Source organism: Toxotes jaculatrix, chromosome 6, assembly GCF_017976425.1.
Source record: "Toxotes jaculatrix isolate fToxJac2 chromosome 6, fToxJac2.pri, whole genome shotgun sequence".
NCBI classification, from domain to species: Eukaryota; Metazoa; Chordata; class Actinopteri; family Toxotidae; genus Toxotes; species Toxotes jaculatrix.
In genome coordinates this window covers 6991549-7009476 of record NC_054399.1, presented here as the reverse complement: position 1 = coordinate 7009476, position 17928 = coordinate 6991549, and the positions used below count along the sequence as shown (strand labels likewise).

The window sequence follows — 17928 nt, the reverse complement described above, 5'->3', positions numbered from 1 at the left end:
TACAGAGGTTTATTGGTTCCAAACTGACTGACTGTGGAATAATTATCAGGTGATAAAAATGGAAAGCGTTTATCCCAAGTCTTCTCAGAACTGTGTGTCTGAGTTTCACAGCATGTCTATTTTCTTTTAAAATCAGGATCCTTCATAAACTGAATGCCTCAATGCCCCTCGCTTCTTTCGCGGAAGTCTCACTGTTGACAAGATCACAGATAAAGATGAGCCTCTCAACTGTTGTTAACCCCGATGCGCTCATGAGCGACACAATCTCAACCTGTGGAAATGACGTCAGTCTTTAAGACTAAATACAGCCACTTTGTATGCCAACAAAGTTTAATTAAACGCTTCTGTCTCTCTGATAAATCTGACCTTATCAAAACCTCCTTCTCAATATCCAACAACCTATTGCTCTTGAATCAAAGCGCTGTGCTTCACAGTTGTGAAGATGACTCTATTTATATGACTGTGAATTTATCCCTCACAGAAAGGGGCAAAGAAGGCACAAGGGGAGGTCCAGGTAGGGGGTCTCAATTGAGGCGGATTATTTTTATTAACCTAAGCAAATCTTTGTAATTACGGGAGATTAAACACTCAAGATTTAGTAAGACATGGTGTGCAGAGGATGGATGCTGTAGAATCAAAGGCCTTTTAGATGCCAGTGTTATCCTGTTAAAGTTGTTTTGTCCATGGGGATGCTGTCCAAAGAATTACTTCAGTTACCGTGGAGCAGTAATTAATGGCTCCGTGTTTTGGAGAAGAAAAAAAAAACACAGATTCACATTCAGCTAAGTTAAACAGTAAAGTTTGTGACTGAAAAATAAAATGAATTTATTTCCTGATGTTAACATAAACCTTTTTTAAAATTGTATCTCCTTTGTGTGACCTGTATTTCAGTTCTTGCTAACTATTATTGTAAAAGAGATTTCTTTGTTATTAACAACTGGACGTGTTTAGGTTTTTTCATGTACAAAGCAGTAGGAAAATATAAATAAGTTTTTTTCTGCTTCTGAATAAATTCAGTAAATATGAGTAAATATATAATCTTAGATATTTTTTAAGAATCTTCTCAAAGATTAAAGCTGAAATGATTCTGCACTACTACATTATATTATATTATATTATATTATATTATATTATATTATATTGTAATCTTTAGTTGTGCAAAGAGTACTCAAAGACTAATTATGGTTTATTTTTCATAAAGTACTTCTCCCTTAATTCTAAGAAGTAATTACGTAGTACTCTATAATGATGCGTTGTGACTTTACTACTCACCTAATCTTTGTATTTAACTAAAAAATTTTATTTAAATGTTATAATTTGTGCTTGGATTGTGACAATGTTTTAATTTCAACAATTAATTAATGTTACAGGGCATTTTTAATGGTTTAAGCTAAACTACAGCAGACACATTTGTTTATGTTATGACATACAGGTCAAACATCTACAGATCAGACTCTTGTGAATTAAACTTTAGAATGTTGAAATAAATTGTGAATTTTATATTTACTCTCATTTGATACGACTGGCATTTGGATAATTAAATTTGTACTGTGAACTGAGTTTTTACAATGAAGAAAAGCGTCCTTAGGTCTTTCTGACAAATTATGAGTCTTAATAAAGCACCAAATCCATCTTAAGATGGAGTGTTATTTAACCCCTTGAATACCGATACACCTTTAAGTGTCCCATAAGTAATATCAAAGTCAAGTAAAAGATTTTAAAAATTTTGCCACATTGCTCACATTTTCTGTTTCTTCTAGTGATTGAGTGATCACACTTAAGGTATTAACATCAGAGAGAAAATTGTTTGTGTCCCTTATTTTCATGTTTAATATCTTTAAAGTCCCTGGGATCTGAAACAAATAAAGGTCTAGGTAACAGTGTCTGTGTACTCCAGTTAATACATATGCATCCATCAACTGTTGAGTAGTAGAAATTAAATAACCTGCACAGCAGATATATTTATCGGCCCACATCACCTCCACAGCAATCATCACATTAGCCTAGATAAGAGCAAAAGTACGGTGTCTAAATGGATCTGCTTTGTTCTGTCTGTTTTACAGAGGGAATGAATTAATCAACAGTCTGGTTGAATCATGGACCATATTGCCCTCTTCTGTTTAAACAATGGAACATGAAAATATATGCACAACAAAAAGAATTATGCTACCTTTACATCATCAAGATTGTGTATTGTAATAAGGTATATTAATTTATACATAGACTTGAGCTCTGTTAATTTAAAAAATATAAACCAATATTGTAACTGTAAAAACTAGTAGCCTGTATTGTGGAGAACATACCAAGCTGTAATTTAGGTCCACATTGGCGAACTAAATTTAATGAGGTGTATCAAAATCAACAGAATCATATAAACTATATCTTTTATATTTTATTCACAAATTTTCATAATAGATAACCTATTGCATCAACCTGCATAGTGGCAAAGCCAGCTGTCCTTTAGAATGTACAGCGTTGTTGTATTGATGTTTCATGTCCAAAGCAAAGCCAAAACAAAACACACCGTGTTATTACATGATACTGCAATTCCTTCAATTGATTTTTGTGTTTCCATGAGGCTATTCTTTGCCACATACATGGAGCTTTTGGAAAATGCGGGCTGGATCACCACAGGGAGTGCAAATGTGTCCCTTGCATACTTATTTCCATTTTGCTAAAAACCTTACACGACCTGGCATTTGTGTTTTAGACATGGTACGGCTGGTCTATACTTTGACGTGTAAATGCATTTAGTTAATTACTCATTTTAATTCAAAAATGAACATATCTTAGACAAAGCATTAACTCTACATCTCACCACTGGACGCAAAACCTGAAACGGAATATTTTTCTCGGAGGGGACTTGAAGGGACCATGCGACCAGATCCACTTGACAGCCCATGCTTTATATCCACGTTGAATTTAAACAGTTTTTAAGACACACATTCACAATACCTCAATACTATAAAACCGAAACTTTATGGATATCAAAACACTTTGGCATGCGGTATCATTAATAGACACTGAGGCCTATTTTAGAAATGAGACCTGTCTCTTAGTGTTTTTAAAAAGTTGTACTGTAACTTTAAATCGCGGCAATCCCGCCTATTTTATTTACTCCTCTTCTGGAGCTGGTCAAACTCGCGCTGTAATTGGTTCTAGCCGCCCGTCCATCAAGGCAGTTTCTGCGTTTCATTGGTGAAAGACTAGCCGTCGTCTCTGACTCTCGCGGTACTGCTGCTCGAAGATGGCGGCCGAACTGGTGGAAGCGATGGCAAGTAGAGCTTGGCTAGCTTTGGTTTGATGGGAGACGGGCGCCGGAGTGTGGGGTGGAATTCAGCCCGGTCGTGGGGGAAATGTGGGCTTTGTTTATACATGGTTAAGAGATTGTACTCTTACAAATGAGGCGTATTGCATTCACGACGAAACGAACTAGCCTGCGCCGCTAACGTATTAGCCTGCTAGGTTGTGTTAACTAGGAAAATGCGTTGGTTTAGCTAGCATCACGCTGGCTCTAAAGGAAGACACCGAAAATGAATGATGAACCCATACAAACATCAGGGTTTGCGGCTAGCGTGCTTCCCTTCGTATTAATATGTGGCGTTAGTTGGCTCACGGTACTGTATTTCTGGAGTTAGCCTGATAGTTTACGGAGCTGTGCACCTGTCAAAATTTCCAGTTGCCATGATTGAATACCGACAGTCCAGTCTTTTGAGAAGCTAGCCAGCCGATAGCGGTGGCTATGTTGGTGATGTTTAAATGAAGCTAAAGAAATTGCAACGTTACTGACTTTATGGCTGCAATTTTTGCGCAGCTTCCATCAGAATCCCGATGGAGAGCCGCATTGTTGTGCAAATTTAATGTAGACACAAAGCTGTATGTTAAAGCATGTCAAACGCCTCAGGTTTTTCTAATAACAACAACGTTCCGTGTGTTGACCTACGGTGAAGCTCTCATACTGTACGTTGCTCTTCCCCGTAAAGAATTTGGTGTACATGTAAACATTGTACTAGGCAAATTATTTCCTCCTCTTGTCAAATAAAGATCCAAGCTATAGTTTTTACTACATCTTTTCTTAGTTGTGTGTTTTATCATTTTTATGATTCCCTTTGAACTTATTGCTTTACATCCTTAAACTAAACACAGCCCAAGATGTCCATGCCTATTTTTTTTAGGCTTATACTGGAGCTGGGCCCTGTTGTCAGTTTTTTTCTGTGGTTGTCTTACATGATGTATAAGGCACATAGACATATAGTGTGCATCTAACATTGTGAAATGCAGAGGTGCAGTCATTTTAACTGCTATTGCAAATTTGGGCTTCTAAGGTGAAATGATGAAAATGACTTGCCCAAAATGCTGGCGATCAGAAGGAGGAGCGGTGTGACTTCTTACTATAGCCGGCTAATTACAAAGCAGGTTCACGCCTCTGTAGGATTAAAGTGCCTGAGTACAGAAGCTAATTTTAGCAGGAATCAAACAGTTTGAGTCACCTGCTATGTCATGTTAAATGCTGCATGTAAGGTAATTGAGTTTTTTTCCAGACAGAGTATATTTAGAAATGTGATACATTCACTGGAGTAACTCTCAAAATATAAACACAAATGTACTGGATTCCAATTTTCAAGGTTTTCACATGATAGAATAGAAACCATAAATACCTCCATAAATACCTCCAGAAAAGTAACAACAACAAACAGCTTAGGAAAGAAAAAAATATTTGAAGTTGTGAGTTGCTTGACAAAAGTCAGTAGTAGTACAAATCCAAAATCATTAGCACTGTGGTGGTAAATGGCTTTGCATGTCTTGGATAGGAACATGGCTCTCAAAATGAGTCTAATGACTTGTAAAGTCATGACGTTGTCATTTAGACTTTCGCTGTCTACAGACTTCAATATCCATGCATATCTCACTTTTTTTTCTTTTCCTCCTGGTAGAACATGGTCAAAAGTTTCCGGGTCTCAGACCTGCAGACGCTGCTGGCCTCCATGGGTCGCAGCAAAAGTGGGCTGAAGCAAGACCTGGTGGGGCGCGCATTGAGGCTGGTGCAGACCGAATACAGCCCGGAGCTTCTGAAGAACGTCAGGCAGCTCTACGAGTCGCGTTTCCCCAAAACATCTGGCTGGCTTGCAGCACGGCGTCCAGAGGGCGTCCCAGTTGCCTACTCACCCATCAGCTCCTCCCCCACTGCCACCTCTCAGGGCGCAGACTACCTCAATGGCATCTCCAAACCGATCCCCACACCTGCAGCAGAGGTCAAGCTGGTGCCACTGCCCTTCTACCAAACTCTGGAGACCCTGTTGCCACCAACAGAGCTTAGTAAGTGCAGACTATTTGATGTTTCTTTATCCTTTTATTTAAATAATTCATTTTGGATAAATATTATTCCACATATTCAACTACGTTCTGTGCTGTAATTGAATGTGCCTGCACTTGTTAACAGTTGCCCAGAACAATGAGAAACTGCAGGACAGTCAATGCATATTTGAGTTAACACCAAACCAAGCAGACCAGATCAGAAATGCAAGGTAAGAAGGTCCAGCATTTCCTTCCAGATCTGCAGTGTTCAGTTAACACCAGATAAATTTATATGTAACTGATGCTCATTTTAATATGTGACTATTTTTTTCAGCGAGCTTCGTCCAGGAATCAGATCAATCCAAGTGGTTCTTAGGTAAGTTCCCAGGATTTCCCATTCAAACTTCAAAGATATTTCACTGTCCAGTTGTCTCGAATGTGCTAGTTCTGCCAGTGACTATTTGGTTATCAGACACCCCCCGGTAATCATCCTTTAAAATAGAAGATTTCATTGATTTATGTGAATAGTCAAGTTCTGACGTGCTCAAAGTCTTGACAGATACAGATGCAGTCATGCTGATAGACTGAATGGTCAGATTGTCCTTTAATAGTAATCTTTCTCTCCCTTGTCACTCTCTGTTGCAGAATTTGTTACACAGACTCCATTGGTGTCCAGGAGGACCAGTATCCTCCCAACATTGCGGTCAAGGTTAACCAGTCCTACTGTCATGTGCCGGTGAGTTGATTCACTTAATTGAGATAATTGCCCCACCTTCAGATTGCAAACATGACTAAAGCAGGGCAGATCTTCTGTTCTTGTCAAAGAATTTTTCCCTTGATTGCTTTACGTCTAAACACCTCAGTCAGAATATACAGGCCCATGCCCACTGAAATTTCAGTCTATTGCTGATGTGTAATTTAAACCTTTTCATAAACTGATCAAAAGAAAAATTGTGCCAAGTAAACAGTTTATGATTATTTGTTTACTTTCCTGGCTGTGTTCTTTCTGTCTCTCTGTCTTGACATAAATGCATAGGGACGTACTTTTCTCCATGCACGACGCATTCATCGTCTTTGCGCCGGCCACACAGCTGTTCTGGTTAAATGCGTTGGTGCATGTAAACACCAAGCCAAATTAAATCACGTCCCATGTAAACAGTTGACCTGAAATCTTCAATCGGAAGGACTGCAGTAAGAATAAGACAACTTGTGCATGTAACCACGGCTATTTAGTCACTAGTTTGGATGTCGGTGCCAGACTTACTGTCTATTCGTGGCCAACGTTGACTGAGACAAGAAATATAAATATCCAGTTACAGATTCAGTACTGGTTAGCCAACCTGAAGGCATCAGCTCACTGGCAAGACTTCGGTAGAAAACTCCACAGTCCTCAGTCTCTGTGTGACTTACAAGCTGTTGTGGTGTTTTGTGTTATGTGCTAGTGGGAAGCTTAAACCTCCACGAAGAGCGCGTGCTGCAATGTTGTGTTCATCCAGTGCTCATCCTGCAGAGAAACTCTAACTTCCATTTTAATTGTTTGCAAAAGAGAAAAACTAGAAGCTGTTTGTAGTTTTGTGTCTCTAGGTTATAAATAGTGACTGTATGATTAACACAATCAGTATTAGTATTATTATGTTAGTATTTTAAACTGTAAGTCCTTCAGGTGGAATTCCCATGCTTGTCGTTTAAACAAATCACTTAAACAATTTTATCTGGATAAATTACTTGATAACTTATATAATACTTTGGCATTTGTGTGTGTTTCTTTGTGTTTACAGGGATATTACCCCTCTAATAAGCCTGGTGTCGAACCCCGTCGTCCTTGTCGACCTGTTAACATCACTCCCTGGTTGCATCTTTCCAGTGTCACCAACAGAGTCACCATCACCTGGGGAAACTTTGGCAAGGTGAGAGTCTGAGGCCAAATCTCATATTCTGCCGAGTTTAGCGTCATGGTGGCAACAGGGCAATTAGAGGAGATATCTTCTTCTCCTGGTAGATTACAAAGAGCACCAAGGCAAGCTGGGACACAAAGTTTTCTGAGTATTTCTTTGGTCCCACTCAGCTGTATGTGGTATGACTCCTAAAATGGCTCTTGAGGGCCAAGTGCTGAATTACTTCAGCTAGCTTCTTGACAGTTGCCCCCACAATCCTGATCCTGTTAAGCAGCTGGAAGACGGATGAATACACTCTTACCTCTGTTGGCACCCTCTTCTTTAGAGCTCTTGTGTAAAACAATTAGGATGAGCAACGCGAAAGGTGAAACTAAACACAATAAGAAACAGGTTTTTTCATGCAGTTTTCCTTGTCTGTTAATTAGGATCTGTAAAGCAGTTAAAGCAGTTTAAATGTCTGACAGCAGATATATGGCCTGCATCACACCTTTCCTGTAATTGTTTTAATATTTTGTACAGTGTTCTGTAGTGTTTAGTATAATGTTCATGTTGAGAGAGGAGTGTCATTGCAGATTTATTGCTGCAAGATTTCACCCAAGAGATTGGGATTCTTTGATAGAAAGAATTTGCTGTTAGGTTTTCCTAATATTTATGTAATAAGCCTTTATACTCTAAGAGGATGTCTTGCATTAAATTGACTTATATAATCAGGGGTTGAGTTGTAGATTTGATTTTAAATTGATGGTTGTCATTTTCACTCATCAGTCTACACTCAGTAATCCATAATGACAAAGTAAAAACATGTTTTTTTTTGGATTAATAGGACTTACTGGAATCTCTTATTTCCAAAATATTCAGACCCTGTTTGTTTTCTTGAGATGAAAACAAACAGGAGATTTCCTTGAGACGTGGGTGGGCAAAATTGTCATTTTTATGTAAATCTAAAACACAATGAACTGTGCAAAAAGTGAAGGGGTCTGAATACTTAGAAGCCACTCTGTTTGGTTTATTTTAGATTGGTAGCCTTTTGAAATCAGTGCTCACAACCTCTGAATTGTTGTGTTTTCAGCGGTACTCGGTTGCCGTGTATTTAGTGAGGGTCTTCACTGCAGCAGACCTCTTCAGCCAACTCAAACTCTGCTCTGTTGAGAGTGCAGAGCGCTGTCGCGAACGCAGTAGGTGTTACTCTTATAATCTGCATAATTTCCTCTTTATTCTAGGACGTGAAAATCCTTATAGAAACTCATTTGACTTTTGTTTCCATAAATCAAACAATTGACTCCTAAATGTTTTGTTAACGTTGTATTTGGTAGAACTGGATTATGTATTTAATGTCGTACATTACAACATATTATCTGAGTGAAGATTATCTTCCTCTTTATCTGCAGTCCAAGACAAACTACGTTTTGACCCGGAAAGTGAAATTGCGACCACAGGCCTTCGGGTTTCTCTCATCTGTCCAGTGAGTGTACCTACGTGACAGCATCTGACATTTTAAGCTGTGCTGAGTCTCCTAAATGTTTGTCACGCTATGAAGTTTGATATCTTTTAATATTTTTTGTCCTCTTCCTCCCACTTTTCCCAGTTGGTGAAGATGCGGCTCGGTGTGCCATGTCGAGTTTTAACTTGTGCCCATCTTCAGTGTTTCGACGCAGTCTTCTTCCTGCAGATGAACGAGAAGAAGCCCACGTGGACTTGCCCTGTTTGTGACAAGCCTGCTCCCTTTGAGCTGCTTACAATTGATGGGTAAGGAGACAGAAACGTGCTCTGACTTGTCCCACCCCTGCAGCATCATCTTCTTTTCAATAAATTCTAAAAAATCACACTTGTGCGTAGTATAACAGCCCTGTGTGTTGAAGCCTGCCTGGGGAAAATAATTAAAGCTGCACAGATGTTAGGGGGGATTTTTAAGACTCTTGATACAAGTTGAACCATGCACCAGCCTACTATGTTTTTATTATAAAGGCTTTGAATGTTTTGCATGGCATGAGAGGGTGACTATCCATTTTGTTTTGTATTTCTACATCTGCTGGCAGGTTATATTTCAGAACTTTTGATCTGGTGAATTTGGTGTGTGTGTGTGTGTGTGTGTGTGTTGACTGTTTATGTCTGTTCTTACAACAGACTCGACCGGAGGCATTATGTTTCGGCTTGTCCGTCCGTCCGATTCTCGTAAACCCGATATCTCAGGAACAGCTTGAGGGGAATTTCTTCATATTTGGCACAAACATTCATTTTGACTCAAGGAAGAACTGATAAGATATTGGTGGTCAAAGGTCAATGTCTCTATGACCTGACAAAACATGTTTTTTGCCAAAACTCAAGAATTCATATGCTAATTGTGGCAAAATACACTTCATACCTACCTTCATACCTTAAATTCATTCAAAATCTTCACTACAATGTAGTGAAGACACATCACCTTTTTTAAATTCCACTGGGAAATCAGCAGTGGTTGAATAAAAGTGCAGACATCTTAGGATGTATCAGCTGGCTTCCTCACCTCAGATGGAATAAGGTCTTGTGTCACACTTTTCCCCTTCCACTGAGAGAGAGAGTTTGTATAAACTTTGGTAGAAAACTCCCCGGACTTTCCATACGCCCCTCTCTCTTCTCTCAATAAAAGTGTCAAAAATTAACACATGCCAGAAAAACCTGGCCGTCTCCAACAAGGAGAGGATGACTTTTGATTTGGTAATCTAGTTAATGGCAGAACAAGAACTTTCCTTATCAGCCTCTTAGTAATCCGCCTGTGGAAGAGGACAAGACCAGGCGAAGTGCTGTGGAACAGAGTTTAATTTTTTAATTCAACAAACGGGAAAATATTTTACAAAGGAAAGTCATATCTGATAGTTTCTCTCTTTCTCCCCTTTTCTCCCCTATTCAGCAATTTTTTTTGTTTTTATTAAAATCAGGCCAAGTCCCATCTTTGTGTGATATAAAATGATCGTTATAAAATGTAATATTTAATGCAGTGTTATCATGTGACCACACTGCCACCCAGTGACCATGGATTGGTATGCCTTTGCATCTCTTACGTAATCTTTGACGTATATACGTCTTTGTTATTTTAGTAGCTTGAAATCTTAATAGTTAATATACTGGACTCCTGTTTATCTGTTAAAAGTATGAAACATCATCTTAATAGTTGACGAGTCTTCTACTATTCTAAACAATCCCCCAATGTGCCACATGTAAGCATATGCCTTTCTGTGTAATGCTCTCTTGTGTACAGTTCACAATCATTGTTGCCTGAGAAAAGTATGCGATCTCTGCACGAAAAATTTAATTTCATCAATTTAGGAATGTTATAGTTCAAGCATGAATGCAGAGTTCACTAAAGAAACGCTCTTTTCAGTATATTGACACTTTGACATCTTTAGCACCGCAACTCTTTACCTTTTTCAGTTCTGCCTTCATTTTATTTTTGCCCCTAAAGATTTTCTTGTAACCACTCACAAAGCCTCTTCTCCAGTCTTATTTTATCTTGTCTAGACTGGTAATTTGTGCAATGTTTTTTTTTTTTTATTCTTAAATTCTTACTATTCTCTAAAGCTGCAAGCACATTTTGATCTTTATCTGAAGTCATCCTCAGTTTGTAGCTCTATACCAAACTGAGTGAACTTATTTTTTCATATTTCAGAAAATCTTGTTTGGATAGTATTTTGGAAATTATGTCATTTGGCCAAGAAAATCACAACCAGGATGGGCCAGAAACCAGCAGAGACTGCATTTTCTTTCACAACTTCTACCTGCTTGCAAAAATCACTGTCAGCCTTAACTCCACCTGGAGTAAGGCCACTAGACCAGCTGAATGTCCTGCTGAGGCTGATTAATTAGGTTTTATATATTTTACCCAATTTCCAGTGAATGCACATTTAAACATAAAGTGTAGTCGAATACTTTTAAAACATAGATGAGTCTGGACAGAGATGGATGTAAACTGCAACTTGGCAGGGGCCACAGCCATGAGGCTATAATTCTAGTTGATCTACTTGTTCCAACAATGCTATAATTTAGAGAAACACGTAATTGTGGAAACTCTGGAAGTCTCAACAGTAGTCACTGCGGCACGTGACCTGCAGGATACCTATGGTAGTTTGACACTTAAAAGTACTCTTTTAGGCGTGGTGCCAAATTTTTTTTTCACATTTTGTCTTTTTGGTTTTCTGGTATGTTGTCACAAAGAGATTTGCAATTTTTTTTATGGAGTAGGAAAAACACAGATGAGCCTGCAGCCCATTTTTATCAAAAGAATTTCATGACAGAGTTTTTTTTTTTTTTTTTTTTTTTTTTTTTTAATCCACAACAATTAGGGCGTGTTATTTCTTGCTAATTCTCACAGGCACTCCCTTACTTTCACAGAGACTGAATGCATTGTGTTACGATTTCATTCCAAGGTATATTTGCATTCCTTAAATTAAGCTTGTGTGAAAGTCCCTTCTTTAACTGATCTTGAGGTTTTAGTATCAGTTGCCAAATTACCAAATGATGTCAGGTTTATAGAGTGGTGTTTAGAGCCTGTGAAATTTACAGAATGAATGCAGTGTTCAGTTGATAATTTGGAACAGCTGAGGATTTGGGCGTGTTTTGTTGCTTTTCTTCATGGAGCGTAACTTAAATACCAGATTGTTATTTAATGAAAATGGTAAAAAATGGTAAAAAAAAATAGTGGCAAACTGCATTCAACCAGTGCAGGCCTCTGAGTATTCTGTTGCTTTTGTTTTTTTTTTTTTGGTGTGAAATCTGTTTTGTAAGGCAACTCTAACCAGCCGCGTGTATTTCAGGCTGCTATCTGAGATTCTCAAGGAGACAAGTGAGGACATTGAGGAGATTGAATACTTAACTGACGGCTCCTGGCGACCCATCAGAGATGATAAGGAGAGGGACAGGGAAAGAGAACGCAGCAACACACCAGAGTATCCTGTTGTTGATATATGTAAGTGTCAAATACATTTATCTCTTCTTCTGAATGTGGGCATTTTTTTTCTGTGCATTAGTTTGCTAGAGCAAATTCATAAAATTTTTCTGATATATATTTTTTTCAAATGGCATCTTTGTCTGCAGGCATTCCTGAGGCAAACGGTCATTCACCGGCCCACAGCAGCACCAGCCTGACGGGCAAATCTGGAAGCGGTTCCGTGGGGATGGCAGGAGTCACAGGAGGACCTGCTGTGGCACCAGGAGGAGGTGCAGTGGTAGATCTGACTCTTGACTCCTCCTCTGAGGAGGAAGGGGGTGGGGCAGGAGGAGACAGTGAGGACACAGAGGACAGCGCTGACAGTCCTGCCCCAAAGAGGGGCCGATACAACTACGACAAGGACCTGGTCACTGCCTACTGACCCCGCAGCTCTGTCCCCTCATAGACTGACACACACACACAGACAGAGAGGCAGGGGGCTAAAAACTTGAGGACAGGAACACAGCAATCCACTAGATGCAACGACCCTCCCTTATTCCCAAACATCAGAGCCTTTTAGGAGCTCTGGTTTATATCCAGACAAAACAAACACACACTCAAACATGCACTGTTAATGAATCTTCAATCTAGAGTGATTAGGATTCCTGTTTGTACTGTACACCACTGGAAACAACTCTTATCTCTTTTTGGCCAACCGTCACCTTGCAGTGAATATCTGTACCGTCCTGCCTCTATTAAAGAAACTGAATGGATCGAGCACCCCAACACCACCACCACAACCACCACCACCCCCTTTTCTCCTCTCTCTCCTGACGATTTCCTCTCTACCACCCTGTCTCTCTTTGTATTTGACTTGGGATTACAGGCTCTTTTAGCCATGGGCGTTCAATGTTTGCGTCTGATTTTTTTTTTGTCACATTTGTGATGAACAGGCAAGTTGAAAATGGTGGCTCCTCAGTAGTTTTTGGTAAAAGGTCAAAAACGACTAATGAAAAAGAGCATGAATGACTTCGGGGAGGCAAATGCAGAGGTATGTGGAGTGTGATGCAAATTAAAACCTCTCCTATTGTGTTATTGTTTCTTTGTTTAGAGAATGAATTCAAAGCTTGAAAAGGTGTTTTCAGGAATTTATCCTTTTAATTATGAAAGAGCAGAACACAATACTGGCCTCAATGTGTAATGCTTTCCATTTTTATTTTGTCCTTAGATAAGAGAACCTACCTCAGTCACAAAAACTTAGCAGACTGACCAGAGAATAGCTAAGAAAGAAGCAGAGGACAGAAGAATTGATGAGTCTTTCTGAAGCCAATTTTACACTGGAGATTTTGTTTTCCTACATTTTTTGTTTTTTATTTTTTAATTCCATCATTCATGCAGCTCTGTTTCCTCTGCAGCAACAACATCTTTGTTGAAGGACAAATTAGTTTGTGGTTAACCAAGCTGACTGTAGGTGTTGGTGATGGGTGGAACTGTGCCACTGTAAAGCATTTCTGCAGTTATTGTGCTGTAACAGGATTTATTGGAAATGATCTAGCGGCATTTAACAGACATAGCAGACCTAACTCATCAAAATTACTGTACGGCAGTGGTGCCAAAGCAGATGCATTTAAAGAATTCCCTGACAGGAAATGGTTACAAGATTTTGGTGCCTTTTGTTTGTTTGTTTGTTTGTTTTAGAGGTTAAGACTGGAGCCCATTGTTTTTATTTCTAGTTGAGCTGGCCAGCAGATGAGACCCCAGTCTGAGAGGTGTTCTGTTTCATTTATGTTTTCCTTAGACATTTCCAGTTTGAGCAATGGACAGTGAGAAACAGAAAAAATTAGAGCTACAGGGCAGTCATAGAACAAGATTCAGAAGTGCTGTCCTCCTTTTCTCCCTCATTTTGGCATTGTTCTCTGCAAGGATAATATTTATTACGTTGCTTCGTGCTCTCTTAACAATTATTTGTAATAAATCTACATAATATTTGGCTGTAGTTCTTGTACAGACAGGAGCTTGTGGTTGCGGAAAGCAGGACACCTCTGCTGCTGTGGTTTAGGTGTTGACATAAATTTCATCCAGGCTCATGGCTGTGCTGTTGATGAACGCTCCTTTTCTTTTCCTGTGAGTGAATCCAACCTGGGTCGAAGAAGCACTCACTGTATTTTGGCACGGTGGGTTCAACATGTCTGACGCAACGAAACTTAATGAAGTGTCAGTAAGTGAAACCCCACCAAGCTTAAAGTCATTGATTGGATTACAAATTGTCCTGTCTGGAACAAGTGCAGCTGCTTTAACCAACAATCCCCCTCGGCCTCCTTTCAATGTAGATAAGGTCATATCTATTTGCTGGAATAGAATTGGACTTTAATTGCTACAGGCTGTAGGCTTAATATTCCTTTGCACCTGCACTAGTATTGTCATTATGTGATCGCTGCTCCTCAGATAAGGATACACGGGCTGCATGTGCAGGCATCAGGTTTGTCTGCAGGAAGGTCATCAGCATTTGCTTGAAGAGAAAAAGGTGTTGCTGTGTTGCTAGAGCTGTTTGCACTTTCATCTGAAACTTCATCCCAAATTTATGGCTTTTTTTTTTTTTTTTTTTTTTGTAAAGCCGTCGTGTAGTGAGTATTAATTAATTAATCAAGGATCCCTGACCATTGTGACCAGATCCTCTCAACCATCTCGTGCATGGGAATCAGAAAATGTGAAACTAGAAAAGCGGCAGTCCTACTCCACTGTGAGAAACTTGGGAGGGAAAAAAAGTAGTGACTCAGATGAGTTCTGCACGGTATGGTTCCCTCGCTCATCATCCCTTTGTTGCGGTTTGATCAGCTTAGAATCTGGTTTCCTTTTGCCTTGCTGACATTTACACATTAATCCGGGGGCCTAACTGTTGGTAAGCGCATCCTGTGATAGGGTTGATGATTGGAAAAAGTAGGCTGAGTCAAATCTCGTCTTCCATTTTTCTCCTCCTTTTGACACATTGACATGGCTTACAAAATCAGTGTAGTGGCGAAAAATATTTGGTGATCACACAAAATTGATTGATGGCACTTTGCCTGTACTACGTTGGAGTCTATCCCTGAAAAGGATATTCTATATAAGGCGCTTTGAAGCAAAAATAATGTAAAGAACTCTAATACCTGTCATTAACTAGGCGATTTGCATTTGTAAGTAACTGCTATACATATAAAAATGACTTTGTTCATTTGTTGCTAGGTATAGAGGATCATTATTTGAACGGATCTCCTAAACTTCTCTTTGCCTTATGGTTAAAGGTGAGAGGTGGTACAGGTTGCTTCTGTGGATCTGAGCCAGATACGTTCGCAGATTGTTTTGGAGCTGGAGAGAACTGAGGGTCTGGTCTTTTTGTAGTGGCATCTCTTCTTCTTCTTATAATAATGCATAAGGTAGCATGGGCAGAGGCTTACAATCCATGATGTAAATGTTTTGTTTGTTGTGTTTTTTTTACATGTTCATATTAAAAGACAATAAAATTTAAATAATATTTTATTAAGCCTTGAATCGCCTCCAGTTGTTCCTATAGGCAAACAGAATATAAGAAGCTGTTGAGGGCAGCGGCACCTGAAGCTGATGCCACTGAGGACTGGGAGGACTGTTTAAAGTGTGGATTATGTCCTGTACCAAATGCTCAGATCTGGGGACACATTTTGATGCCTGTTGAGGATAAAACTGTAAAATTTAAAATGATCGTATTCTAACAGCTGTTATTGACGTGTGGAATTAATTAAAATCAGTTCTTAAAAACCTGTCTATCGTTTTGTTTTGAAAATACTGAAGACTGTATGTATTCAGCCAGACAGCAACTTTGGATGACTGAATCCACTCGGACAAATGCATCACACCTTGATTACAGCTTGCAGCATGTCTGCGGGTGCTCTCCTAAAAAGTCATGATCAGCCTTAACTGAAGCAAACAAGAAGGAAGAAAACAAGTTCTTTAAACTTAAAAGTCTTAAAGTATGAAAGCATTTTTGATGTGGAAAGAATGAAACCAATGTTCAGCAGTCATTGTAGACTATCGGTGTCATATTGCTTATACAATTGTTTTAGGGAACACTTTTGCCTCTCTTCTCTTCCTCTTGCATGAGTGACAAGCTAGAAAGGTCCACACTGGATCTGAGGTCACTGCAACTAGCTTGTCAGCACCTTAAACTCTTTGGCCACCAGTGTTTTAATTGTTAAGAAAAGGGAAATGAAAACCATGTGTAGCTGTAATCCTTGTCTTGTACCAGTTTCTGCAGAGGCACACAGATGGTAGGGTCAGAATTTGGCATCAACAGCATGAATCCATGGACCCAACCTGCCTTGTGTCAACAGTCCAGGCTGGTGGTGGTGATGTAATGGTGTGAGGAATGTTTTCTTGGCACAATTTGGGCCCCTTAATACCAATCAGTCATTTGAATGCCACAGCCCATCTGAGTATTGTTGTTGACCATGTGCATCCCTTTACGACCACAATTTACCATCTTCTAATGGTGACATGATAATTCACCATGTCACAAAGCTATCTCAAACAGGTTTCATGTACATGGCAGTGTGTTCAGTGTACTTCAGTGACCTCCCCAGTCACCAGATCTGAATCCCTTCGAACATCTTTGAGATGTGGTACGATGAGAGAATCACAGCATGAATGTGCAGCTGACAAATCTGCAGAGATTATACGATGCAATCATGTCAACATGGACCTGAATCTCAAAGGAAAGTTTCCAACATCTTGTGAAATCAATACCACAAAGAACTAAGGATGTTTTGAGAGCAAAGGGAGGCCGCAGCCTTGTATTAGTTTGCTGTGCTTATTGGGTGTATATTAGCCCATAGGGTCACAAACATTCATTTTTATTTAATTATTAAATTTAATCTATACATAAAGTGGGCTGTTATTTTTATTTATTTATTTATTCTCCCGACGGTTTGGGGGTTGGTACGGAAGATTGTGACTTCTGGAAAGGTCAGAAGACTGTCCATTCTAAATGTCTGTGAGAAAACAGTTTTCACTCTATTATATTCTCTGCTGAGTGTTTCAGACACATTGCATCAACAATTGAGTTGTGAGATGTTCCAGACGGTGTTGTGTCTTGCTGAGTGAGGAGCACGTGAAGAAGCTTAGATTAGGTGCTGTAGGCACAGGTTGTCTGTATGATTTGCCCTGTCAGTAATCAAGACATGTTTGTGACACCTGGTATAGCATACACTACCATAAGGACATTGCCAAAATGACAGCATAAAAAACATTTGAATGGAAGAATAGTTGATGAGTAAAGTCTCTGCAAGAAATTTAGGGGTTTTTTTCCACAGGAATTGCCAACAAATTGAGGTGATTTCACCCAATTACTATGGTCTATGCACTAGATATCTTCTACTTCAACATAGCAAAGTTTAGTTATGTAAAAAAGGCAAAGACAATGAAACTTTGATTCATCTATTTGTAGCCAGAGTTGGCTACATGCAAACTCGGGGGCACTATGGAGGAATATACAGTATATTATGCTAATCTCATTTTAAATAAAGTTGGAACGTATTACTTCAGACTTCAATTATATCTAGAAATATGCCTGGTTTGTTCTTTTATGAGGAAAACAGGCCTACTGTACAGATCTGTCCAATTTTGTGAAAGTCTCCACTAGATTTTCAAAAGTTGAATTAATGAATTTGAATTACAGCAAATGTTTTGTCCCGTACGTGTGTGTGTGTGGGTAATTTCTGCTTTTTAAATTAACTTAGTGTTTGATTTGAATGTGATTTTATTTTTTTGCAAATGTCGAGTTCCCTTTGCTACCACTGGATGGCAGTAATGTACTTCGCAGCTTGATTT

At 39.2% G+C, this 17928-nt stretch overlaps 1 protein-coding gene across 1 annotated transcript; it reads left to right on the top strand.

Annotated features, from left to right (window-relative positions):
- Positions 1-3241: 3241 nt before the first annotated feature.
- Positions 3242-15847, top strand: pias4a (protein inhibitor of activated STAT, 4a). The gene is made up of 11 exons (XM_041040773.1): positions 3242-3274; positions 4935-5316; positions 5441-5525; positions 5630-5671; positions 5941-6031; positions 7074-7202; positions 8260-8365; positions 8579-8652; positions 8776-8936; positions 11978-12129; positions 12258-15847. The coding sequence occupies exons 1-11, from the start codon at positions 3248-3250 to the stop codon at positions 12530-12532; spliced, it is 1524 nt and encodes a 507-aa protein (XP_040896707.1). The 5' UTR covers positions 3242-3247; the 3' UTR covers positions 12533-15847.
- The last annotated feature ends 2081 nt before the right edge of the window (positions 15848-17928 follow it).